General features: G+C 42.9%; 1 protein-coding gene across 1 annotated transcript; it reads left to right on the top strand.

Moving 5' to 3' along the window:
- The first annotated feature begins 1,743 nt into the window (after positions 1–1,743).
- tfap2d (transcription factor AP-2 delta (activating enhancer binding protein 2 delta)) lies at positions 1,744–17,757 on the top strand. Its single transcript, XM_034580395.1, has 8 exons — positions 1,744–2,498; positions 3,100–3,612; positions 7,241–7,301; positions 13,059–13,224; positions 15,115–15,233; positions 15,325–15,466; positions 16,173–16,286; positions 17,452–17,757. The coding sequence occupies exons 1-8, from the start codon at positions 2,460–2,462 to the stop codon at positions 17,666–17,668; spliced, it is 1,371 nt and encodes a 456-aa protein (XP_034436286.1). The 5' UTR covers positions 1,744–2,459; the 3' UTR covers positions 17,669–17,757.
- The last annotated feature ends 3,836 nt before the right edge of the window (positions 17,758–21,593 follow it).

Below are 21,593 nucleotides of genomic sequence, written 5' to 3'. Positions count from 1 at the left end.
CCCCAGATATGAGTGGAAAACCCCATAAAAGGCTAAATAGAGTTGATCAAGAAGAAAGGGAGGATTTGTGCTCGGGGTTTATTTCAGTCGTGTGACATATGATTAAGTGGAAAGTGGAAATCCAGTTGGAGAGAAGGCACCATGAAGAAAAATCAATAAAACAAGTAGTAAAACAGTAGAACATTACACTTTATATACGTTATACCATAAATTAATATTTGTATTATTATTATTATTACAACTACTAGTATTGTTATTATTGTTGTTGTTGTTGTAACCGATGAGTAGCCTACACACAGAGAGAAAGAGAGAGAGAGAGGGAGAGGGAGACGCATGCAGGAACAGATGGGAGGGGAAATAGTGTCTTAATTAAAGTGCAGAGTCAATCGCAGCGTCCCGGCGTCAGCACGGTCACAGTCTGCACTTTAATAATATCATGGAGTCGCTTTGGTTTTACAGTTACAGCTGAGCAGGAGGATAAAAAAACATCCCAAACAAGACTGATTAGGGCTCATCTCTGTTTGAGCTGGAGTCCCCCCCCCCCCCCCCCCCCCCCCTCTCTCTGTGTGTTGGCTGGTTTGTTTTGAATGGCAGGAAATCTGACAGAACAACTCTCCTCTCCTCCCCTCTTTCTCTCTCTCTCTCTCTCTCTCTCCAGGCTTTGACCGCCAGCTTCTGTTTTTATTAATATTACTATATCTGTTTCTGCTTCTTTGTTGGCCCAAGGGCAAGGCAGCATTTATTATTATCCTATACAGGCCCTGTGTTCAGCACCTGTTACTGTTCAGACACTTGGTTATTAATGATCCTGTTAAATAGCAGGAAAGAGACTGGTCCTGTTCGTGTGATGGAGGATATTTCTCCTGCTTTTATTGTTGATTTTGAGGCTACACACACAAACAGACAAAATCATCTCCTCTTCCATCCTCCTGCCAGGACCACCCCGAGGGCGCGTGCGTGCTCAGGTGAGTTACAGCACGAGGAGAGAGGCAGAAAGAGAGAGGGAGAGAGAGGGAGGAGAGAGAGAGGGAGAGGGAGAGAGAGGAAGAGAGAGGGGTCACAAGGATGACCGACTGACCGAAAAATAAAAAAAATCTCAGCTCCATAATATGCCAATAATAATAATTCTATTAATAACAGGCTGATAAAATCAATTACAGGCTTATAATAATAATAACAATAGCAACAAATAATACAACATCAATTCTCACACACACACACACACACACACACACACACACGATGCTGATTCAAAAATAGAAAAGCTCTCGTGCTTCTGTCGTTTTTTCTTCCACAAAGACAACAGTCATAATACACCCCCCCCCCCTCCTCCCTGCAGCCCCCTCCCCCATCAAAAGAAAAGAAATATGAAATAACATTCATCAAACGCTGTTTTCCATGCACCCACATGAAAACAACAAAAAAAAACGAACCAATATCGTAAATATGAGACACAATTGTCCATTTAATTCATCACATTTGCGCATTTAAAAATAAATCCAACATGCAAAGTCATGATAATTAGCATTATATAAAAAAAATATATTTTAAATAAAGAGGTTTTTATTCTATTAGTGGAATTCCATCGATCCCGTTTTGACTACATCGAATGAATTTGTGGTGAAAATGAGCAAAATGTGTGTTTACCAGAGAAACCCTGCGATTTAAAAACTGCCCCCAAGAAAAATAAATAAACAATAAAAAATGTTCTGCATCGAAATCACCTCGTTTCCACGTGAAAAAATCCTCGTCGCGGCTGAACGAAGCGATCACAAGCGTCTCCATATGGAAACAAAGGAAAAATCAATGTGTTATTCCGTTGATAATAATCGAAATTAGCTGCAGAGAATCACAAAGCAAACTCGCGTTTCCGTTGAAAAAAATCCGTTTATTTCGAGTAAAAGAGAAAAAAAAACCCAACTGAGCCGACGTTGGATTAAAGAGAATAAGAAAAAATAACAATAAAAAGATATAATAAGCGTAGTGGAGAGGAGAATGTGGCACAAAATAGAAAACGGGTGGAAAAAGTCCAGAAAAAGAGTGGAAAATGTTGAAAGAAGCACTTGGTTCCTTATTAAGGCGAAGATACAATATTTATTCCTTGTCTCCTGGGATGCTCCGCTCCGTCTATTGTCCTCCCATTCCTCAGTGCTGATGCTTAATTTTCAAAACTTCTATATTACCAAGGGACCTACGACATCAGCCGAGAAATACCCTGCAAGTACAAAATCCGTGCGCCAGCCCCGTCCGTGCAGAGGGGAGACGCTCGCGTTCCGCCAGCTTTCTGCCGCCGTGCCCACACCGAGCGAGGGGGGACTTTTACATTTCTCTCGCCCTTTTTTACTGGGATTTTAACGCATTTTCATTTATTCTCGGCTGCTGCTGCTGTGACTCGACCGAGCGCCGGAGAGGAGAGAGGAACAAAAAACAAAAAAAACACACTTTTTGGAGAAAGCACAATGTCAGCGACCTTCCCCGGACTTGTCCACGACGCAGAGGTAGGCTCATTTATTTATCCTTTAATTCGTGGGATTATTTTTTACGTGCAGGAAGGAAATATTATTTACTTTTTTAGGGGGTATTTGGACACGTGAGCTTTTTATACAGGGGATCTGCTCGCGTGGGCTTTTTAATTATAATAATAACATAGATGATGGTTATAATAATGTGCAATGGAGGTAGGAATGAGAAGGGAATTTTTTTATTGTGGGTAACAGTGTGATTCGACCACGTCAGGGCGGAACACTCCGCTGCGTCTTACCTCCTCATGCACTGGGAGAACTGGGACAGCGAATCCTCCAGTTTAATAATAATAACACAGAACAGGCTTTCTTTTTTTTTTCCTTAAACGAGCAGAGTGACAGGGAGGGAGGAGGATAAAAAAAAAAAATACCGATGGCTCCTGTTGCCGTGCGCTCGTTCCCCTCCCGGGCGCGTGGAAGTGACATCTCCTTCAGGTGGTTTAAAGTGGGAGCCGCGCGCTTTGAGTGTGTGTGAGCCGTGTTTTCTCAGTGTGTTCGGGGAGGCAGGCTGCGGAGGAGACACCGGCTCCTGCTAAATGACACCGAGCGCACATCTCACTCCTTTATCCTCCTGCAGATACGTCACGACGGATCAAACAGCTACCGGCTCATGCAGCTCGGGTGCCTGGAGTCCGTGGCCAACTCCTCGGTCGCCTACTCCTCCTCCTCCCCGCTCACCTACCCGGCGCCGGCGGGGACGGAGTTCGCCTCGCCCTACTTCTCCGCCAACCACCAGTACACGCCCCTGCACCACCAGTCCTTCCACTACGAGTTCCAGCACTCGCACCCGGCCGTGGCCCCGGAGGCCTACGGGCTGAACTCGCTGCACTCGGGCCAGTACTACCAGCAGCTCCACCACGGGGAGCCCGCGGACTTCATCAACCTGCACAGCGCGCGCTCGGCCCTCAAGTCCTCGTGCCTGGACGAGCAGCAGCGGCGCGAGCTCGGCTGCCTCGACGCCTACCGCCGCCATGACCTGTCGCTGATGACGTCACACGGCTCCCAGGCCTACGGCATGCACCACCCGGACCAGAGGCTGCTGCCCGCCGCCGGCCTGGGGCTGCCTCCGGCCGGGGGAGACGACCTGCAGGTACCGGTGGCCTCCCTCCCTCACATCCATCCATCCATCCATCCATCCATCCCCCCCCCCCCCCCCCCCTCACCTGGGCCACTTCCTCCTGCCTCTGGTTCATTAACACCCACATAAAGTCTGACAGCCACCAGGCCCAGTGTAGCCCCAGTGCCTCCAACTGAACCCCCCCCCCCCCCCCCCCCCCTGCCCTTCTTTGAGTACAGCAGCTATTCCAACATGTTGAGGAGAAACCCGGCACCAGATGTCTGTGTCTGTGTGTCTGTTACATCTCCAGCAACACGACCCTCCCTCATACTTGGGAGTAGAAATAATATTGGCTTTATTCTTTTTATTTGGGAGGATTTATTCCGGCAGCCAAAGCAGACGTGTCTGTGGAGCAGGCTGAGTAAATGTCAGCTGTGAAAGGCAGCCCTGCTTCTAAAGGTTAATTGACTGGCAGTCCATACAATCCCATTGTGAAGCCCGCCCTTTATTTCTCCATCAGCACACGTGACCCACATTTTACATAATTCTATTCGATGTAAAGAAATGGTCCGAGATGAAAACGGATTCGCACAGTGCTCCAGTGTGTGTGAGAGTGTGTGTGAGTGTGAGTGTGTGTGTGAGTGTGTGTGTGTGTGTGTGTGTGTGTGTGCTGGGGCAAAGAAAAGCCGCTGGTTGCTCTATTCTCCGGTAAAGGGCGGATTAACGGATCGGGGTTCAGGGCACAATGCCCGGCTCGGGCGCCATAAAGCACCGTAGTTTATCCAATTACCGACTTAACGTCAATCAACTTTGTTACTTATGCAGCGACATCTGAGCTGGTTAAACCTCGTCTGTGGTTAAAACACAGTTCAGCACCGACACGTTAACTACATTTACCAACTCAGGACATTTTTAACTTCACTACACTGCAAAGGACTTTTTAAAAATTAAACTTTTTCTAATTTTGAAATCTGGTTTAAAAATGACAATCACTTAAATCCAAATTATAATCAGGCGATTTTTAAATTATTTTATAGTAGGATAATTTTTGTTTTATTGTGATGAATTTATTTAACTTTATTTAAAGGGTGTGGCAATAAGGATGATGATATATATTAAAATATAAAAGGTGAATTGTTCATAAATATAGATATTAAATGTGTATTTAAATGTATAGCGTACTTATTATTAATTATATTATGTACCTGTAATATTTGTATTATTTTTTTATTGATCTGTCTGACCACAAGTTAAATATTCTATATTATCTTATTTGACACTGAATAATTTGGTTAATTTAATTCAGGGATAACAATTCACAAATATTCTACTCATATAAAATTAGATGTAGGTTTGCTTTGTTTTGGTTGTACTTCATATAATTTAATTGTACTTCCAATAATTTAATTGTACTTCCAATAATTCAATTGTCCTTCATATTATTCAATTTAACTTACTTTTATTCAATTTAACTTCACATTATTCAATTCTACTTCATATAATTCAATTGTACTCCCTATAATTCAATTGTACTTCATATTATTCAATTGTACTTCATATTATTCAATTTGACTTCATTATATTCAATTAACTTCACATTATTCAACATAACGTCATTGTATTATTATTATTCAATTTTACAGTATTATATTTTATTTTGTTTACACGACAGTTTATTTTACTTCATTTTACTATAATTAATTTGATTTTCTGTGACTTTCTGTGAGTTTATTAGAGTTTATTAGAGTTTCTCCTTTATGGAGCTCCACTTCCCCGTCGTGCTCTCCGTCCCTCCGGGCTCTGAGCCGCTGCTGCTTGTGGGTCGTGTCACCCAGGTCCTGTGTATGTTTCTAAGCTGTCGGCGGCTCTGACCCTTTTCATTGAGCGAAGAAGAAAGAAACGGCTCGTGAACCTGAGCTCGCACGAGGCGGACGCATGAGCGGAACAGATGCGGCCACATGGTCTCGTGGAGCCTCGGTCGCATCTTTGAGCGCGTTAAAGAGATTTTCATGCGGAACAAAAGCAGCTGCCACACCTTTCCCCCCGTCACTAAGCTAATTCATGCAGGACCTCTGCGTTTTGTATATTGATTTTATAATCACTTTAGCTCCGCAGCAGAAAGAAAAGGAACAGAGCAGGAGCTGGTTAAGAAAGAGCTACAACACGCTCCCTTTTTTACTCTTGGTTTTAATCTGGGGCTTGTGCACGGTGCGGGCCTCCAGGCTCGCACGAGGGATTAAGTGTTTTCTGAATAAAAAGCGCGTGTTCTCCTTTCGAGATGACATCGTTGATAGCACGAGAGGCTGATCTGGACCAAAATGGCGGCGGTAACAGGTTCCCCCCCTATATATATATATGTATTCTGCACCCCTACATGTTGCAGTGTGCTTGTGGTGCTGAGCAGAAACCCCAACAGGTTGGCTGGTGGAGTCCTGGACGCCGCTGCTCATTTCTGAGTCTGGCTGCTGCTGGGTCGTGCTGTCCTCGCCTTATCGCCCCGAGCCTTTCAAATTAAGCTCGTTTCTGGCTGAGCCGTGAGCTGCATCCTTGATTCCGCTGCGCCCTCAGCTCCACTCAGACTCTGCTAAGTGATGAACACTTTCTAACAAAAAGGCTTCCACCGCTAGGAAACCGTGCGGATTGGCGGTGTGCCACAGGGCAGCCCCGGACGCACGGGTTTCTTCATTGATTTGGCGCGTCATGGATGCGCATTCTGACGCTTTTAGTGCGTAATTCCAAGGAGTTGATAGTCTTGTGCTCAGACCCTAACCTTCCCATATCATAATCACCCTCATCATTGTGTAACTATGTCACTTGAATGTTTCTGACGTGCAAAATGTCCTCGATATTATCATGATTTCACTAAAAAAAAGTTTATTTTTTAAATTAACTCTGCAGGTTTGTTTACACACCCACCACGTAACTTATACAGTGCTGCACACAAGGATCCATATAGAGGCAATGGTTTCCAACGTAGGGGTCAAGACCCTATTTAGGGTCCACAAGCTAAATCTAAGTGGTCATGCAATGATTGACTTCTAGCAAATTTCCCTGTGAATATATAGAGATTTATCCCTCAAGGTTTCTAAAGTAAAACCTTAATGTTAATCTAAAAAGGGAAAATCACTCCACAGAAATTTGCATATAGGTATATACCAATCAAATCCAATCATATTTTACTTGTATATCCCATATTCACAAATTACAAGCCTCAATCTGTGCAGGGAGCAACATCCTCTGTCCTTAACCCTCCAAAAAAATTTTAAAATAATATTTAAACAGGGGGAAAATAGAGGACATATGATATATGGCCTTAAACCCTAATATAAAATGTAGACAGGTCTCTGCGTTTCAGATCAATAACTTGTGTTTACCCCTAAATGTCATTATTAATGCACAGTTTTACTTGAACCTCCTCAGTAGGTCTTAGTGTCATTCCACCTGAGTGTTGTTCCACGGTGGGTTTAACTGCAGGTGCAGCAACACCTCCACTCACTGATCACAAACCATGACAGCTCCCACATAAAGAAGAAGGGGATTATTATCCGCTGCATGTGAAAACCTGACAGCTGCGTAAACTGCGCGTCTCCAGCGGTGCAAAAACATCTGGGTGAAGCGGTTTCACCTCCCGGCTCGTGCTAATGAGTGCGTGTCTCCGCAGGGCTCCGTGGAGGCGCAGTGTGGGCTCGTGCTGAACGGCCAAGGGGGCGTCATCCGGAGAGGTAAGGCCCCGTTATTACTATTATTTTTTATTCTTACCGGAGGCTCGACACGACGAGACAGCGGCGGCAGACAGACAAACAGGCGGGAGCTTCCCTCTCTTGTCTCCTGTCAACCGCTTCCCCGCCTGTTTAAACACTAACACACTGTGGTACACGCGCACAGACGCGCAGACTGTCACTCAACACACACCGGGTTGTTTTCATCAGTCACTCGACATGGCTTTGAATCTTACTGAGAGAAATTAAACCAAGTGTCGAGAATAACATATAATAACTTGAGATTTATTAAATATAAACGCACTATGTACAGAGAAATGTGTATTTGACATATATATACACACACACACACAAACACACACCTCATTGTCACACAGTATTGTTAAAGCAGTGCCTACAGGTTTGTCTTCAAACAGGAAGTGTCTGTTGTAATGCAGACTGACTGACAGCTTCCCTTTGTTGCCGTAAAACAAACTATTTTAATATTAATCAGATCATAAAATTATTATTAGGATAAGATAAGATAAATTCAGTCATTGTTCTATTCATTGTGGACGATCTTGTTTTTTATTCTGTAATTAATTCGAATAGGAAAACACGGGAAATATGATGTATTAATATTTTTCCCAATGAGCCTATTTATGCTATAATCTTATATTTCTAGTGACCGAACAAATAGAAGACTTTAAAGTCTATAATGATGTAAAAAAAAGAGATATAGCCTATCATCATGATATCCTCCCTTTATTGTGTAATGAATGTAAATAGAAAAACACAGGCATTACTAATGTATAGCCCAATTAGCCTGTTTAAATAATCCTATATTTTTACTAACCTATAGAACATAAGAAAAACAAATACCAGTCTATTAAGTAATTTATAATGTCAAAAAAGGGGACTATATCATAATTAAATTATAGGTGTATAAGGTTTATTGTCACAATAAATGTAATTCTATAAATAAATTATAGATAAACTTTAACATGGTGGCCTGTGGTTAATATAGATGAGATTTGCCTGAAACTAAAAATGCAATATTAATTCAGCTGTCGTCTGCATTTATCAGGTGTTTGATTCCTCCTGCAAAATGCCACTTAATATATGTGTGTTTCATTGAAGGCTTTGTGTTGTTATGTGTGGTTTGTGTTGTTATTGGTGGTTTGTGTTGTTATCTGTGGTTTGTGTTGTTATTTCTTGGTTTGTGTTGTTATTTGTGGTTTTGTGTTGTGAATGGCATCACAGGCCTGTGTGGTGCAGACCTGTAGAAGCTGGTGGTTTGTGTGGCAGCAGCTGGAGGTGTGAGCACGAAGCTGTGGACTCCAGGTGAAGCTGTGCACGTGTGACTCTCTCTCTGCAAACCTGCGCGTTACGCACCTGCCACTTTCCCTCTCGCGTGGCCGTGCATGGATGGATGTGCGTGTTGGCTCCATCAAAGCCAGCTCCTGTTCCTCCCCGACACTATGTGTGTGCAGCTCTCCGCGCAGAAGAGCAGGGGCTGAGTCCCGGGGTTTAATTTTTCATCGGCCCTGCCTAGGTGTTGGGGCTTTTCTCTCGGATTGACGCGGGAATCCCTGCGCTATCACTTTCGGTTAATGGTGCGCCATATTTGGCCCTGAGCTCAGCCGCTGCAACCATCACAACCAATAATCTTTGCTTTACCTCCCGCTCCCGTATCGATAGCTTCTCTCGCCTCGGGCGCACGCTTTGATATGTTAATGCGGAGCGGGGCCCCGGATTCAGCCGAGATCATATTAATGTTGTTCTTTCTGACTGCGGCTTTGGCGGCATGAATATTCACATAACCTTTTTCAAAAGAAAAATCACTCCGCTACTTAGGAGGAGTCGTCTGTGTTTTTAATCACCCCCCCCCCCCCTTCTCTCTCTCTCTCTCTCTCTCTACACTGCAGCAGCACATCCAGCTGATCTGTGGGAGGCGCGCCCCCGCCACTACACGGCGTGCACGCGCCTCCCTCTTCTCTGTGAAGACATCTCCTCTTCCTCTTCTTCCTCTTTTTGGATTTGTAAACATTGTTGTTAAAAATTTGAGGAAAATGACATTTGGCCCGTGTCTCCTTTTTCTTTAATTTTCGCGGGAAACTTGTAAAAAAAAAGGCGCTTGATTCCGCGTGTGATCCCGCCCGCCGCTCGCGCCGCAGCCCGAGGCTACTCTCCGCTGCTTAAATACCGTTATCGCCTCTGGGCCCGCGCGCTGCACCGACTGCTCTACCGGCAATAGCTCTTTTCGATCGCCCTTGGCAACGTAAAATACAAACTACTTTGAATCAAAACATTTTTAGGCGAATTAATATGATGTGAACCCGCGGCTTTCAGAGGCGCGCGCCCCTGTCAGAGCGCGTGAGGCTGACAGACAGGCCGGGCCCCGGTTTGTGTCACACGCAGACAGAGACGGACTTCACACACACACACAGACAGACACACACAGAGACACACACACACACACGCACACAAAAAGAGAGAAACACCCTGTTCTTCATTTAGTGATGATCATTCTACTCTGCGTCCATTTCTATGAACACATGGAGGAAATCTGAAGTGGAAGCTACAGTTTGTCTAATAATAATGTGACTGATATTATAGTATGGCTATAACTATAAGGTTTTATAAATGTCAAATTATTTTCAGAACAATTAGTTGAGAAAGGATGGATGCCTAACCCTAACCCTAATTCTAATTATAACCCTAACCCTAACCCTAACCCTAATTCTAATTATAACCCTAACCCTAACCCTAACCTAACCCTAATTCTAATTATAACCCTAACCCTAAACTAACCCTAACCCTAACCCAATTATAATCCTAAAACCAAGTCTGAACCCTCAAACATCCCTTTGAAAAAGTGAGGACTGGCCAAAATGTCCTCACTTTCCAAAAATGTCCCCACTCTGTAGGGTCTATGCTTAAAATGGTCCTCACAAGTACAGTACAGGCACACACACACACACACACACAAACACACACACTTTAACCAATAGTATCCGTAGATTCCCTCGACTTGAAATTGTCCAGCCTTGACAGCCATGTCTGAAATACAACTCCCATCCTGCCTTGCACAAAGTGCTGCCCTCTGGACTACAGCAGCCTTTTGTCTCCGCGGCGTTATGATGTCACAGGCGCCAGTCGCTGTCCACGGTGCTGAAGCTGGACCTTTAACACGCCACAGGCCCGACTGCACTTCCTGTTTCCACAAAAAAAAATCAATTTACCAGATTGTTCTGATTTCAGCAGCAGATTATGATACAGATAAAATGCGGTCACACACGAGGTTTAGCTGTTGGCCAAATTGTCCACAATGCCCGGGGAAAGATAAGCCAATCCTCGCCTGCAGCGGCGTTCCACTCGGCCTAAATGGCGTCATTTTCTTCATTCCATCATATCCAGCACGCGGCCTAACAACAAAGCGACACACCCTGCTGTTAGATTTGATAATGAGGCAGATGAATAATAGAATATAGCCTACAGTACATCAGACGGAGAACCTTGCGTTTCGGCTGCTTGAGACGTTGGTTCGAGTGAAAGTTTAATAATAATAGGCCCGACTCAGAGCAGTCGATATATTCCAGGAGGATCCAGCGAGACTGGTTCAGATGCAATTAATAATGTGAAAGAGCCTTCACCATCACAGCCACGATCATTTATTCACACATCCAGGAGCCTCAAGTACACAATGAAATCAGCGTGGCGGTTGTTGGAAGGTGATTAAAGGGAGGTTTTGTTTCTGCCTCCCGGGATTCGAGCAGACAGTTCGTACATACAGACAAATATTGAGCTGAGACAGAATTACCAATATATGTACATAGTAAAAAAAAAAAAGAAGAAGTAATATTGAAGTAGTGAAAAGGAGGCGGATGAAGTGCTGCGAGGGAAAACGATCGATCGTGCCAAGGGAGGATTAAGGCTACTTGGTCATATGTATTTTTATGGGCTGGGTGAAGCTCTACACAATAATTACTGTCTTGACTTTAGATTAAAATAATATTTAAACATATATTTTGTTTACAGCTATACACTGAGGTGAGTGCAAGGATGATTTAAAAAAAGCTGTGAAGCGGAAAGAGATCACCGCTCAATAAAAAACACATATTTCTTCTTTGGTTGATTTTGAATTTGGCAAATAAACTGGATGATGAAGTTCTGATGGACTGAGAAAAGATCAATTTAATAAAAACACACAATTCTACATTTACAAAATCTGTAAACAGTGTAAATTGAATTTGGGATTAAAATACTACTTCTAACATAAGAAAGGTGAATTACATAAGTGGAAATAATTAAATAAAGTCTTTATCTACTATTAGATATTGCTGCACTCACTTATTATCACATTACTGCACCAATAACACGGACAAGAGATTTTTTGAATCCTCATATCAGGCCCGGATTCTTTAACATAAGAAGTGAGACCTAATGCAACAAGACAAAGGTGCAAAATCATGTCATGTGTTTGTACAGACTTCTGAACTGTTCCATGTAAAAACAAATTAACGTGTTTCAGTCGATTTTTCGTGAAGCCCAAACTCCACATTTGAGGTCGAGGAGGATATGGTTTCATTTCGTGTATCCTCTGTGACTCAAGGCTTCTCAAGGTCTTTAAAGTCGACCACCTGCACTAAAAGTAAAGTGCTGTTGTAATGAAACACAGCAGCATCTCACCACATGTGACATTCATTGCAACACGAGGTATCCCACCAAAGAAATAGATTGTTTTTAATGAATTTGGCTTTTTTTACACAGCACGTTGGCTTCTTGTCTTACGCTTTGATAGAGTAAAATGTATTATAAGACGCAGTAGTAGTAGTAGTTGTAGTAGTAGTAGTAGTAGTATGTTGAGAGATACTTCACTTGGCATCTTTACAGAACTTGATGGGGTTGATGATACATACAGCATCCCTTCACAAAGTTTCGTGGTAATCTGTCCAGTAGTTCTTGCGTAATCCTGTTTACTAACAAATGCACATGAAAACTTTAACTATAAATATACATATAATAATATTTTACATACATGTGAAGGCAAGAGTGATTTAAAAGCAGATGGTTTGTAACATATGTAACATATGTTATGTTTAAACGTGAACAGTGGAATCCAAACCAGGAGCTTGCTGGCACGTTGTTTGCTCATTTTCTTTTAAATATACTTTTAAATCCATGTTACTAAATAAGCAAATATTTTCTTGGTTCCCCCCCCCCACGAATTTGCCCAAAGGTTGCTCAAAAGTCTGTGCACTGTGAAGACAATTATCAACACAGTAGAACGCACCAAAAGCCGGGTCAGCTGACATCCTGACCCCCCATTGAGCCCTGCAGCTTCACACAGAGGAAGAAACGTGGTTTAAGTCAAGAGTTTCACCATTAATTCACAAAAAGTAGCACGAGCTTGGAAACCTACAAGACCTGTGCACAGTTCTTTTGTTTAAAATTTTGCAGCAGTGATTATTAAGTTTCTTTGTCATGATCGATGATTAATTTCATTGAAAAACATCTGTATAAGTTATTTAAATTCCTATAAAACACATGTAGACTTCACTGACGCTTTGATTATGAAGCTCGAGCCATTTCCAATAATCCGATGTTCACTTTTTTGCCATTTAAACACATTTAAAGATCCATTTTCTGCCTCATATGAAAACTGCCCTGAGATAACTTGTGTAACGATTTGCTGCTGAATCCTGTAAACTACATTTCTGGCGACACTGCTGCTCTGGAGCCGTTTTGTAACAGGTGTGGTTGTTGTTTTGTGCGCAGGAGGGACGTGTGTGGTGAATCCTACAGATCTGTTCTGCTCGGTACCGGGTCGACTGTCCCTGCTCAGCTCCACCTCCAAGTACAAAGTCACCATCGCCGAGGTGAAAAGAAGACTGTCCCCGCCAGAGTGCCTCAACGCCTCCTTACTGGGCGGCATATTGCGCAGGTCAGTACAAAGACACACACACACACACACACACACACACACACACACACACACACACACACACACACACACACACACACACACACACACACACACACACACACACACACACACACACACACACACACACACACACACACACACACACACACAGAGGGGAGATCTGACTACAACCAGCATCCTTAATGGCTCTAAATGTAACTACAGAGATTCAAGATACTTAACTTATTTCTTAAAGACAAGTCAAACTGAGAGCATAGTTTTTAAAGCTCTTTGATTTCTGCTGGCTGGGACTCTTTCCTTTTTCTTAATTTCAATTTATCGTAGACTAATAGCTCCACATTAAACCATTTGATCTTTTTTCTATTTCTAAAATACGTCTTTGCAGCTTTTAAAGAATAATTTCTACCGTATCTACAAATACAAGAAGTTTCTCACTGGGAGTCCAGGCCGAAAACCTCCCCCTATACATGCATCTCTCTGTGGGAGACGTCACTCAGTATCAACGGAAATAAATATTGAATAATGCAAAAATAATACACAAACACAAGCTATTAGCAACAACTTGCAGGAAAAAGTCCCAACAAAAAAATGATATTAAACATTAAAATACCAGGTGGAAACTGTAGAAATGTCCCTAATATTCTGTCCACCTCATGTATGCAGCCAAACTACTATCGAAATAGAACTAAACTATAAGAATCTGACAGAATGGAGATTTTAAAAAGGGAAAAAGGTTATTTTTAAGCCTGAATCTGGCCGGCGAGTCTTTGTAGCCTAAAGATGAAACACAGGGTTGTACAGTATCGCGCCTACAAAGACTATTGTAGGCGAACGCCGGGGCCCGGGTCTGCACGTGCCGCCGTGGCCCAGGGAGCCAGAGGGAGGCGAGACCAGGCCAGAGCACGTCAGGATCAGAGGAACCAGAGGAAAGCAAGAGTTGCCAGCGCTGTATTATTGATGAGGTGCGAGAGAAAGGGAAGGGGGGAAGAGGAGATAGAAAGAGGGAGAGAGGGCATAAAGGGAAGGGGGGAGGAGGAGGAGAGAGAGAGAGAGGATGGCTGGTCCTACAAGATGAGATATAAACAAAGAATGAAAGAAAACGTGCAAATAGACAAAATAAATCACATGTGTCGCAGAAATGCGTGAGAACTTGTATTTGTGTCATTTACCAAAGACGTGAAGACTCTAACCGACAATAAATATACATGTATATGATATGAGCATCAGTTAAAAACCTTTTATATAGACATTTATCTTTTATTTTACCACACATATATATATAATATCTGTTGTTATCCCGCAGCCTTGTAGTGCTTTCATCGTTTTTCGTGTCTGCGCTTTTATTGTTGTATAATGGATTTGGGTATACATACTCTTTTTGAGCTCGACAACTTTTGTTTTGGGAACACGTCAAATAAAAAATATGATCGATTTCGACTATTAGATTTTTGAAAACCCACACAGCAGACGAACAGCTCTGTTTAAAGTTTTACTCAAAGTTTAAGGAAGAAAAGAAACTACAGGGACTACAGCTTCCAAAATAGATCTTCCTCACTGTGGGTATGGAAAAATGCTCAAACCATAAATGAAGGAACTCCTGGGAACCAGTGACCACATCTATGTATAAAGGAAGCATATTTCACACGTAATGAGTTGACATGTTCTGATTCGATGCTCTTTGATTTCCTGATTAATTTCACAGCTTTGTCAAAGCAAAGAGAATCTACATTCTTCCCTCGTTACGTGCAAGACTTTAATTAAACACACGTTTCTTTGTAGAAGAAGGAGGCCACAGGATTTTCATCTGCTGGTGATGTGTGATCCAGATATTCAAGTCCTTTGATGATTTGTGGGATATGTGATGTAAAGTTATTTCCTCTCCCGCAGAGCAAAGTCTAAGAACGGAGGCAGGTGTCTTCGGGAGAAGTTAGACCGTCTGGGCCTCAACCTGCCGGCAGGACGGAGGAAAGCTGCCAACGTCACACTGCTCACCTCCCTGGTGGAAGGTGAGGCACAAACACATCCCCCCCCCCCAAAAAAAATCTGTTATAGTCTCACATGCCCGTCTCATCAGTATTTCTTTTTTAATGTGTTCAGGTGAGGCGCTCCACCTGGCGAGGGACTTTGGCTACACCTGCGAGACAGAGTTTCCCAGCAAGGCGGTGGGGGAGCATTTGGCGAGGCAGCACAGTGAGCCGAAAGAAACCAGCGCGCGCAAGAAAATGGTTCTGGCAACGAAGTAAGAACTCGCACGCGCTCAGACACGCACTGACATTCACACACAGACACACAAACACGTGAATTAACTGGAAAAGGAAGGAGGCATCCTGAAAACTGTCTATGTCTTCCAGATGTGCAAATGATTGATCTCATCACTAACCAGCCGTCTTGAGGGAATTCTGTGATAGAAAGAGTTAAATCTGTTTTAAAAGGAAATCAGTGGTTGCATTGCTTCTGCAAGAGTCGAGCAAATGAGAAACTACAATCAAGGTTAAGAAGCAATGAATGGAAACGTTACTAAACACATTATATATTAGTTTGTTGTTCAAAAACACTTTTCATGCATTAAACATGTAAATTGTGGGATAAGCACGACTGCACATTGAGAACTGAACATGCTGAGGGGAAGCCGCTCCCACTCATTTCTCACTAAGCTGAACAGCAATGATTTCAAAGGCAGAATAAAAGTAATACAATCCAAACCCAGTCTGGAGAAATGTGTGAAACCGACGTTGTCTCTGCTTGTGCAACGTCGTGTTTTTATGGATCGACACTGAACTCGTCTTGCTCATGTAGCGTCTGCTCAGAGGAAATATTGTTTGTGTGGGCTGATGCAAAACCTTGAGGATGGGTACGAGAAAAAAAAAAAAAAAAGAGAGAAATTGCGACAGTTGTGCTGGAGACAGATGGTAAACCCTCCCTCCCTCCCTCCGTCTGTCCAACAGGCAAATCTGTAAGGAGTTCCAGGACTTATTGAGCCAAGACCGCTCTCCTCTGGGCTCGTCCAGACCGACCCCCATCCTGGACATGGACATCCAGAGACACCTCACACACTTCAGGTAACACACATGCTCACTGATAACGCACCCTAATCATAATCAGGACTCACTCTCTGCCATTCAAACCGAGCGGGGGCGTGTTTCCGTGCAGACGCTGTCTCTCTCCGTTCTGGCCCTGACCTCTTTGCCATTTCCGAAAATGTGCAGCTGTGCAGTTTTGTTGTTTGGCAGCGGCAACAGAGGAGGAGGCAGCAGCAGCGGCTTGTTAGCAGAAATGTCACATCTATGGCGTCAGCCTTCTGCAGAATGTACAGAGTCTCATCGAGTGTCCGAAGGGAAAATATCCAGTTTTCAGATATGAGCTCGGTTGTGTAAACACAGATGTGAGGGAGTGGACGACAACAGGTCCGGTTTGAAAAGGTGACCTGAGATTTCATTTCCCCCAGTGTGCTTTTATTTGACTGGGAGGTCAACTTCTTTAATAATACATATTAGTGGTGTACAAACTATTTTTGAGCTCATCAAATTTAGGTTTTTGAATGTCAGATAAAAAGATGGTTAATTATGACTTTGATGTCTATAAATACCCAGTTTAGTTTTTGAAAACCCATACAGCTGTTATATGTTATAAAACCAGTGTATAAAACATCTGTATCCGTATTAGGGCTGCAACTAAACACGATTTTCATTTATAATTTTTCTGGCCTCATTAATGTAAAAAATTTGTGCAATCAAAACCGTCCAAAGCTTCAAATATGAGGTTTGCTTAAAAAAATTGTGGGTACATGATGAGATTTGGCGTGTTTGCTTTTTTTCCCCCAACAATTAACTTAATCAATTACCTGAGCAATCGTTTTTAGCACAAATCTATATATTATTGGTTCAAACTTAACAATATTCAAGCTTAGAATTTACTAGAACAGTGAGTATTCAGTGTTTCCCCCCCCATGCGTTATTATGGAAACAGGGTGGAAAACAGCACTTAGACCATCAGAGGACATTAAAACTCTTCTCTGAAAGGGGTTAGTCCGACCAAAGAAACTCTTTCAGGAGGATTAGAAGCTGCACAATGCAGGGAGGAGGAGGAGGGGGGGGGGGGAGAAGTCAAAGAAAACCTGCATCACCCCGAACGTACCACTGATGTACTGACTTTTATTTGCACCCAAATGGAACAGAGGCTTTAAGTTTGTCCTCACGGTGAATCTCTGATCCTCTCCCCTGACAGTCTGATCACTCACGGGTTCGGCACGCCGGCGGTCTGTGCGGCTCTCAGCACCTTCCAGACGGTCCTGAGCGAGATGCTCAACTACCTGGACAAGAACTCGAGCGGGAAGACGGGCGGACCCAACGACCAGCAGATCAACAGCAGCTCAGAAAAGACGCAGCTCCGGAAAACAGCCGAGCCCCAGAGCAAAGACGGGAAAACAGAAAAGACTGAGTAGCCCCCCATCCACCTGGTCCCCGTGCCTTGGAGCGCTGCATTTAGGAGTGTGTGTTTGTACGACTGTGTGTGTGTGTGTGTGTGTGTGTGTGTGTGTGTGTGTGTGTGTGTGTGTGTGTGTGTGTGTGTGTGTGTGTGTGTGTGTGTGTGTGTGCACTCAAAGGATTTGTTAATTCCCAGGCATTACTGTGTCTTCATTGGGACAATTCATATTTATTGTTATTTATTTACCTTGTGTTGAAATGCAACACGAACCGGAAGTGTCCCAGATAAGACATCCTCTGTAAGTGTGTAAGTGTGTGTGTGTGTGTGTGTGTGTGTGTGTGTGTGTGTGTGTGTTATGACAAGGGGGAGCCTCGCCATGGAGACGGCTGTGACTCATCCAAGACATTTTTGTTTATTTATTATTTGGAAAAACAGGAAGTAAACATGGACATACTGACGTCAGTGTTTTCCAGGACAGGGGTTGTACCACACAACACACACAAACACACACAGAGACACACACACTAAAGGGTTTGGGGACAATTTGATCCCAATTCACTTGATTTTCTGCAGAAATACAAAAACCGAATCACTTTTCTATTCTCTAACGCTTCATTTTTATCTGTTTTGTATTAAATTATCCAAGAAATGTCTGACATCAACCACACAAGTCCCAGTTTTGCTTCAATTGAAATTGTTTTTCACCTTCCAAACAAAAAACAGACCCTGACCCGAACCAGGACACATGCACACACTCTCTCACACACACACACACACACACACACACACACACACACACACACACACACACACACTCACACAACCGGTCGTGCAAACCCCTCCTGTACCTTGACACACACACACATTTTTCTTTATTATTTCTACGCTCTACAATCAGTGCCATAGCAACCAGTGTGTTTACCATGTGGACGACAGAGAAGAGGAGACTGTAATGCCACTGCCTGGGGTGGGATACACTTCTGTGTGTGTGTGTGTGTGTGTGTGTGTGTGTGTGTGTGACAGAGATCAAGTGAGTGAAAGCCAGACAGGAGAGAGAGAAGGGTCCAACTCAGCCATTTTGTAAAAGGTGACTCTGCGGTTGCCGTTGTTTCTCTTCCCTGTGCATGTCTATCTTTGTACACTCCCCAGACCGCAAGTTCAGCCGCCACGAGCTCCGACCGACTCGCCCATGAACATTTGTAAAGATATATATAAATATTTAAATTACTTTTCTTGTAGGATTTTAACTATATACATGTGTTAAAATCCCTACCTTCTCAAATGCTGGTGTTCAATAAAGACAGTTGCTACGTGTTCTAATATTTGCTCTGGCTCTCTGAGATGTGCTGCATCACACACACACACACACACACACACACACACACACACACACACACACACACACACACACACACACACACACACACACACACACACACACACACACACACACACACACACACACACACACACACACACACACACGCTATATAAACATATACAGAGTAGGTAACAGAGCAAGTGAAGACTAAAGAGAAGCAGCAGCGATCAAAGCCGTCGAGTGTGACTTATCCATACGAGTTCACAGTGTTGAAATTATAAAAAAGTCAGAGCTCCTCTCTAATGTTGTGCGAGGAGCCTCATACCTACAGGAAAGTTCAAACGCCTCCTTTGTGCGCACGAGCATGTGTGTGTGTTTTTTCTTCTAGTTTGAGCGACTTCTATCATCTCTTCTGCTTATTTATATTTCAAAAAAAAAAAAGAGAGAAAAACTCAGACGATAAACCTGAGAGAGGAGCAGCTGCCTGCTGGCGTCTCCATCCCGGCTCTGTGGTTTCTGTTCTCTGCCTTTAATATTCCACTCATTTACAAGGAGGTCACGTCCACTGCACAACACACACACACACACACACACACACACACACACAAACACACATAAACACATAAACAGACAGGATGCATTTCCAGTGATGCCTGCACCGGTTTGTCACACTCAATCACCGCGAGTGAAGCCTCAGGTGGAGGAGACGTGGAGCGATGTAAAGGGAGGAAGTGACACAGGGGCTGAATCCCAGTATACTCCCAGTCTTACTCCCATTGTTTGCTCTGGTGTTTGACAGACGGGGAAAACCTGACACATATAAACACATAAACAAAGACCAAACGTTGCCAATGCACGGTTAAAATGTCCAGAAACGCACGTGTGTCACATGGTGAATTAGAGTTTTCCCTCAGGTATTTGTATTTTTCATTTTGACAGCAATTTACAGCAGAACGATCTACAGCCATTTATTGTTTGTGTCTTCCCCTGTGATCTTTTTGAAACGTGATATTTCAACACAGAATCTGTATTTAAACTTGAACACTTCACAGTTTCAACCACAACAATTAAAAAAAAGGAGCAAAGCAAACAACATGGAGAAAAACCTGATTCAACACACGTCCTGTGCAGAAACCACCGTTTGCATAAAAGCAGTTATCACAACATTTTGTCCTGTTGCAGAAACAATTACTGGTTAAAGTGACTCAAGGAAAATTAATCAAGAATCTTAATAATTGTTTGAATCATTAATCAAACAACGATCTGGGCTCAGATGTGAGGATTTACTGCTTTTCTCTCTTTTACATCCAGGTTAATTGAATCTTTATGAGGAAATTACACATTTTCACTATTGTCAGATATTTTATGGACGAGATAGTCATTGAAAAACTAAATAAAATATTATTTAATTATTTTAAAAAGCCCTGTTTTGCTTATGACAGTAATTATGACTTAATAATATACAGTTCACATTAGTTACTGTTCCAGGTTCTGTCAAGAGAAGCAGAAGAAAAAGATTTTCATCGGAAATTTTTTATCCAGAATTGTTCATAAACAAACTTCAGAAGGAGTTTATAGTTTATTTTAGTACAAGAAGATAATTTGATGAAGATATTTGTTGGATTCCTGGAAATATTGTGTGAATATATTCATGACGCTGGAGAAGATGGAGCCTGACAGTGTTTACGTTCTCACCAGCAGGAGGTGGATTTAAATGTCGTCGACACCAGATCCAATGACATTAACGCAGAATTTGATTGTTTTGGATGGTTCACACTAGAAAGAATAAAAATAATAATCATCCTACACACGTTTTTTTTTTCATGGCAGTTGCCAAGCAACCAACAATGTATGGACGGAGCTCTATCTAATCTTCTGCTTTTATTTTGAAGAGAACCCCTTAACCCTCGATGCTTTAATTACTTTTTTTCTGCTGTCATGTGTTGAGAGGAACTTTCCTTCATGTGAGCGGCTGATGTGGAAGAATCATCCTGATGTGTAATCAAACTGCTGCGTCTCCAAGATGTACAACACAGTGATGTGTATGAAGCCGAGCAGCTTTCTAAATTGGCTCTTTGATGGTTGCTGCATCTCACTGGAGGGTATGAGCAGCAACAAATGAGCACAAACACACACACACAAACACACACACACACACAGACACACACACTCGCTCCCTCAAACATACACGCAGAGAAAATAACTTAATCACACTCTTTTCTATCCGCTGCATGATAAACACGTAAAGATGCTGCTGCTGCTGACCCCCGCATTAGAATAATAAGCAGCTTGATCAAAACGAGCTGGAAAATTAAATCGATACGTTGCCTCTGCCGGAGTTTCTGTAAATTGACAAACGTACAAGAATGAATCACAAGTTTTGACATCAGCGGTGCATAATGTGATGGGGCGGCCGATGCATTATTCACACGCAGCTATTGATCGTATTACAATGCAACGCCCCGGTTATCACCACATTAAGCATCGGGGCAGATTTGTATCTCCTCCACTATTCAGCCTTCAACGTGTGGTATTGTTTATTTGGGGATTTCATCAGACATGTGCACGTGGAAGTGAGCGTTTTGCAGAAAAAAAAAACTCCAACGACGAGTTCTGCCAT

The sequence above is a fragment of the Hippoglossus hippoglossus genome, chromosome 24 (assembly GCF_009819705.1).
Source record: "Hippoglossus hippoglossus isolate fHipHip1 chromosome 24, fHipHip1.pri, whole genome shotgun sequence".
Taxonomy (NCBI): domain Eukaryota; kingdom Metazoa; phylum Chordata; class Actinopteri; order Pleuronectiformes; family Pleuronectidae; genus Hippoglossus; species Hippoglossus hippoglossus.
Note: the sequence above shows the minus strand (reverse complement) of the source record. Positions and strands in the feature narration are given on the sequence as shown.